General features: G+C 41.8%; 1 protein-coding gene across 15 annotated transcripts in view; it reads right to left on the bottom strand.

Moving 5' to 3' along the window:
* Nucleotides 1-1,138: 1,138 nt before the first annotated feature.
* The window catches only part of fgfr3 (fibroblast growth factor receptor 3), an 85,202-nt gene continuing 80,471 nt past the window's right edge, over nt 1,139-5,869 (bottom strand). For all 15 annotated transcript variants that reach the window (XM_032526126.1, XM_032526131.1, XM_032526135.1 and 12 more), the window contains exons 16-18: nt 5,122-5,259; nt 3,562-3,667; nt 1,139-1,729 (exon numbers count right to left, since the gene is read on the bottom strand). In XM_032526126.1, the coding sequence (XP_032382017.1) occupies nt 1,565-1,729; nt 3,562-3,667; nt 5,122-5,259 (409 nt within the window). In that variant the 3' untranslated portion in view covers nt 1,139-1,564. The remainder of the gene's footprint in view (nt 1,730-3,561; nt 3,668-5,121; nt 5,260-5,869) is intronic.

The following is a 5,869-nucleotide window of genomic DNA, read 5'->3' as shown; positions in this document are numbered from 1 at the left end:
CTCTCTCTCTCTCTCAAAACGCTTCAATAACATGAAATATTATAAAAACAGCTGATTTCTGCAACTATGAAATACAATCCCGCCGGCGCCACAGATGTCCAACGTGTCTTTGAACATATCTCCAAGCGCTTGCTATTTTCTTGCCCAGCAAGAGTTAATCAGCTGCTTCGATATGGCAATTTTTTTTTTCAAAAACAGAATTTGAACTCTGACGTCAACATCTGGCTTCCCTTCGGGGGGGGGGGGCCTTCAGTTCAAGAGTCCCCCTCTAATCACACTCGCTCTCAAAATTCATCTTCGCGGCCGTCATACATTCTTATTTTTTTTAAACTGAAAAAAAGAAAAAAAAGATGGATCAAAAACTCAGAGGAGATGGAAAATAATGTCGCCGTTCTGTTGTAAAATAAGTTACCAAAAAAAAAGTGAAATAAAAATCTTTGCGTACAGTACTAAAATCCTAAACTAGACGTTTCAACCTTAAGAACCCACATGTTAAGTCTATAAATAGCTTTACAAATATACACGTTAATTATTCAAATAAACTTTTTCTGTATCACTTTAAGTGATTAAATGTTGTTGCACTTTCACGACAGTGTCCTCTAGATTGCAATGCTTCCAAAACATTACATTCAAAAATGTAATTGTCTTTTAAGTAGCAATATGATACATATTTGCATTTATATATTTACAATAAATCCTTTTCTAGATACATAAAAAAACCTCTGAAGTGTCCTAATTACTGAATTGCCCTGAAACGTCGCCTCACGCTTGATTTGTTGAATTTGTTCCATGATTATCACTTTAAAAATACTTTTTTTTTTTCCCAGGATACTAAAATGTGATGTTGGAGAAAAACCACATCACGAAACACTCTGCGGTCTAGCGTCTTCTGCGGAAAAAAAAAGAAGTTGTTGAGCGTCTTCGGAAGAACGAGTCCCGTCAACGAGTAGATTCTGGTTTTTGCTGGCACATCGGCGACGGAGTCGGCTCCAGATCGCGGATCCAGATCGCGGATCCTTGACGCCGACCTAGGGGCTTCGGTGCAGACGAGGGGCCGAAAACCCCGAGGCCCTCGCCTCCTGGATCGCCAAGCAGTCCCTGACCAATGCCCTTTGTTCCCTCCTCTTCGGAGGGTTTGTTATACCAGTAGGCACGGAATGGTTTACCCCCCCCCCCCCCCCCCCCCCCCGCCCACCCCCTTACAGATTGTCCGTAACAAAAGACTGTCCCAGTACAAAAATATAATTTTCATTTCTGAAAAGAAGAAACACGAACACGGTTCAAACCGCATAAAAAAAAATAAAAAAAATCCTTCAATGTTTCAAGAGTCTTTTGGGAGGGAGGGGGGATGCGGGAGGGAGAAAAAACTCAGTCGAAGGAGTGGGAGGAGGATGGCACGCGAGAGTTTTAAGACGAATGGAAGAGCATGAAAGTATTGCATGCTGAGTTTTTCATTTCCGTAATTGCTGAGGAGTCACTGCGAGGTGTTTTGTTCATGGGCGACCCGTGAGAGGAAGTTAAAGTCCAACTTCCCCTCCCCCCCCTTGCCCCGCTGCGTTGTTCTCTATGTCCTGATCACCCCGTTGCTGGGAAGCTGTTTGGGAAGACAGGGCTCGTCGGGGAGCGGGTCGTGGGCGAACACCGAGTCGTCTCCGGACGAGCACGTGCTGTTGGAGTCCTGGCAGGTGGGCGAGTACTGCTCGAAGGGCACCGCCAGGTCCAGGTACTCCTGTCGGAGGAGGGGACAGGGGTTACACTGGGCTGTCACTAGGAAATCCCTCGTGTGCTCACAAAAGCAAGTCAAGAATTATAGCGTGTTACAGAATTATCACTTAGATTGTCAGCATGTTAAAAGACTAAGTTCCATTTTTTTCAACCTGGACCTATGTTTTTGTGTCTAAGTGACTGATGGGAACCACAATCTTTGACATTGGTCCAGAAATAAGTGGCTACATTAACAGGCTACAATGGAAGTTAATAGTGACTATCCAGCTTCAATTCACGTTCAACATAGTTGCCATTGACAGGCTCAGATGTGTCTGACAACATTATGGAAATGATTTCTAAGGAGTTTGACCTTTCTGATAAAGAGAAAGAGCCTTTTCGAAAGCCACCAGACTCCATCTACATAAACAGTAATTTTAGCATTGTAAAATACACTTCATAAAAGTGCACAGAAACCAAATTAAACTATGAAAAGCCGTTTCGGGTCATCTTTTCACTTTTCCAACAGCCACAACTCTACTTCTGGGGGGAAATAAACACAAAGTTCACCGATTTACATGTGAAAATATGCTGGCTCTATACACGCTAAAAGTGTTGTTTTTTCAACGGAGTCTGGTGGGTTTAGTGTTAGCTGTTTGGTGTTAAACAGAAAGGTCTCAAAGATGTTTTAAAAAGGCCTCTCTCTGTTGGGATCCTTTCCATAATGTTATCAGACAATGGTTGTAAAGAACATCTTTAAAAAAGACATAAGCACTGTTTTATGGTTGTATATTCAATGTGTTTCCTTATGCAAGGAGGTCCTAATACTATGTTTGTGTTTTAAGCGCTTGCTGCCTTCATTCAGCCTGACGAGCCAGCGAGGAGCGGCAAGCTCTCTTTTAATATGGGGAGGGGGGTGGGGGGGTGGGGGGGTGTATCCCCGGCATCCCACCCGAATTCTACGCCTATGTATTCATATGCCATATGTGATGTCCTGCAGTGCATCATTTTGCACGGCAAATGAGCTTTAAGATAACGCAAGGAAGAAACAGATTATGGCAACATACATACACACATATATATATACATATATATATATATATATACACACACATATATATATATATATATATATATATATATATATATATATATACACATATATATATATATATACACATATATATACACACATACATATATATATATATATATATATATATATTTCTGTTATAATACAAGGTCTGCTAGAGAGAGATTAATCTGTAGCGCTTTCCACTGAAAAGCTATAAACTATGTGAACAGGAAGTTACCTTTCACCAGCTGTAATATGTATATATACATGTAGGGCCAAATGATAACTTCAATCCTTTGTTAATGTGTTATAACTTTGTTTTGTTACCTCTGCCAAGAAGTTTATGTTTTCTGCTCCGCCTATTTGTCTGTCTGTCTCTCTCTCTGTCTGTATCTGACTGTCTCTCTGACGGTCTGTCTCTCTGTGTTTGTCTGTCTGTCTGTCTCTCTGTCTGTATCTGACTTTCTCTCTGACTCTCTGTCTCTCTGTGTCTGTCTGTCTGTCTGTCTGTCTCTCTCTCTGTCTGTATCTGACTGTCTCTCTGACTGTCTGTCTCTCTGTGTCTGTCTGTCTGTGGGATTACAGAAACACGACTGGCCTGGTTTTGAAACATGGTGTAAGGGTGTAGATGTGACGTGACATATCATTTATTCATGGTATTGTATATATTTGGAATGTGTCACGGTACTTATTGCACCGTGAGTCGGAGGGAAACACATTTTCCATTTTTTTTTTTGTGTTTTCGAGTTGTGAGTGAGTGGCAGATGTTCAGGGAGGCTTACATCGGTGGAGGTCATGGATAAAACCCGGTCGTGGTCTTCCACCAGCTGTCTGAAGGTGGGTCTCTGGGACGGCACGGCGTGCCAGCACTCCCTCATGATCATGTACCTGAAACAGCCACATCAAGCTCAGCCATTAACCAGGAAATACAACATGTACAACTGCACTCCGATCGGAGACGGGCTGTCTCCAGTGTTTGGTCTACTTGATCTGCAGCTGGATGCTGATGCTCTGTAATTACGGCTAAAGCAAAAGTAAAGGCTCATCATTTTTGGTTTTAAAACAGTTTTCACTCTTATTTGTTGCGTTTCCAGCTGCAAGAAGACACCGTTCGCCACAGTTTACCCAAAAAAAAACAAATAAGTTGCTAAAGTACAGAACGCATCTCTCAAAGTCATTGGAAAAAAATGGTATTATTGGTTTTTAAACCTTGTATGAACGTAATAATTTTAATGTTGTGACATGAAACCAACAAAGAATGCCCAAGCTAAACGGGCTTACAAGACACCATCATTTACAGCAAGGCACACCAGATACTAGAATAGCAAGGTAAATGACACAAATCAACCTTCTTGTCTTTTTTTGCCATGCTTAAGAGACAAAAGCCGCCAACTTTATACATCGTATGCCCTATTTTAACGATCTAAGCTCACAGCGTGAGGTGCATGGTGCAGGTGCCTATCCACTTTTGCAAGGTTGTACTTAGTGTCTTCATTAATCATAGGTGTGTTTTGGGCGTGACTTGCAATCAACCAATCAGACGTCATCTCCCATTCCCTTTAAAAGCCAGGTGTACCCTGGAGCATTGCTATTATGATGGCGGATTTGCACGGTCATCTTTTTATTTTGAATCTTTTGCATGTGTGTGTGCTGCTGTGCGTCCCTGTGTGTGTGACAAGCATAGTGTGTCTCTGTGTGTGTAACAAGCATAGTGTGTGTCTCTGTGTGTGTGACAAGCATAGTGTGCGTGCGCTGTGCATACACCTGCACATTTTACTAATTCACTGTTAAAATAACAATGAAATGACTTTAGACCAGGTTTTTGTTGTCGAGGATCGCTTCCCGCTGCCTCATGATAGCAATACACCCAGAATTCACCTGAACACACCTCCCTGTAAGACCAGCACGCCCATGGGCGCACATATGGGTGCAGGTGCTCTATCTAAACAACCGCTCTATTTGGTCAGTACACCAAAACATTTCAAGACTTTGGACAGACATGTCATGTAAGATGGGTCTTCTTAACTCGAAAATATAGAAAATATAGTGTCAAAATGAAGGGATTTTCTGTTGTGATTTTTCACGGGTGTTTCTCCGTATTTTGATTTTTTGGATTAACAGAAATGTCCTTTTAAAACTTTACGCACTTCAGCTTTATGCAACTTGAGCAAAATTGTTATAAAGTAAATAATTTGGCCTAGTTTTAATCCTCGACTAGTCCTGTTCTTGGACTTGTCTTGCACTTGAACAAAGGTAGACTTGACTACAACCCTGCCGAGCTGCCCCCCTAATTTATAACCACATATACTATAATTATAACTATCATTCATAAAGACACCTACAGTTCATGGGTGCAGTTGGCAGGTTTGTCCATCCGATGTCCTTCCTTCAGCAGCTTAAAGAGCTCTTCTACCGGGATTCCTGGGTACGGCGAGCCTCCCAGGGTGAAGATCTCCCACAACAGCACCCCATAGGACCACCTGAACACACAAACACACACAATGAATACAGATTAGAGTTCAAACGCCAGTCATGGCCTGAAGCAGCCAACGGGCCTGTGTTCCACAGATAAACTGAGGAATCTGGTTGGGGAAATATTGATCCTCAGTAATGTTTAATGCACTCAATTTAAGAATCAATTTGACATTCTAATTATCCGGGAGAGCCAGTCAATATTTGTAAAAAAAATCAACAACTCGGAAAGGAGATAAGACTCAAACTCATTAGAAATAAAATGGGAATGAAAGGTTTACTTTGGCTTAATTATTTAACTTTTTATGTTTATTTTTTTCCATTATCATGCAGCCCTATGGAGTACCTCACAGTTTCCAAAAATGCCCTGAGCACAAAGCATGAATAGAAACCGTATTGTTCTGTATCTACGGTTACGGTCCAGCTGCTGCCTCGTCCAGAAGTTGCTGTATCTCTTTTTCCTTCTGTCTGCGGCAGCAGCTCGAGTGAACTGCTGCATTATATTCCTAGATGGTTAAAAAACATGAGGTCCGGTAATCAGATAATGGCGCTCTATTAACCCAGTGTACTATTGCTGGTCCGTTTCATCCAGTGAATCAGAATCAGACCCCCCCCCCC

This window comes from Etheostoma spectabile, chromosome 9, assembly GCF_008692095.1.
Source record: "Etheostoma spectabile isolate EspeVRDwgs_2016 chromosome 9, UIUC_Espe_1.0, whole genome shotgun sequence".
Lineage (NCBI taxonomy): Eukaryota > Metazoa > Chordata > Actinopteri > Perciformes > Percidae > Etheostoma > Etheostoma spectabile.
This window is presented reverse-complemented; position numbering and strand designations above follow the sequence as displayed.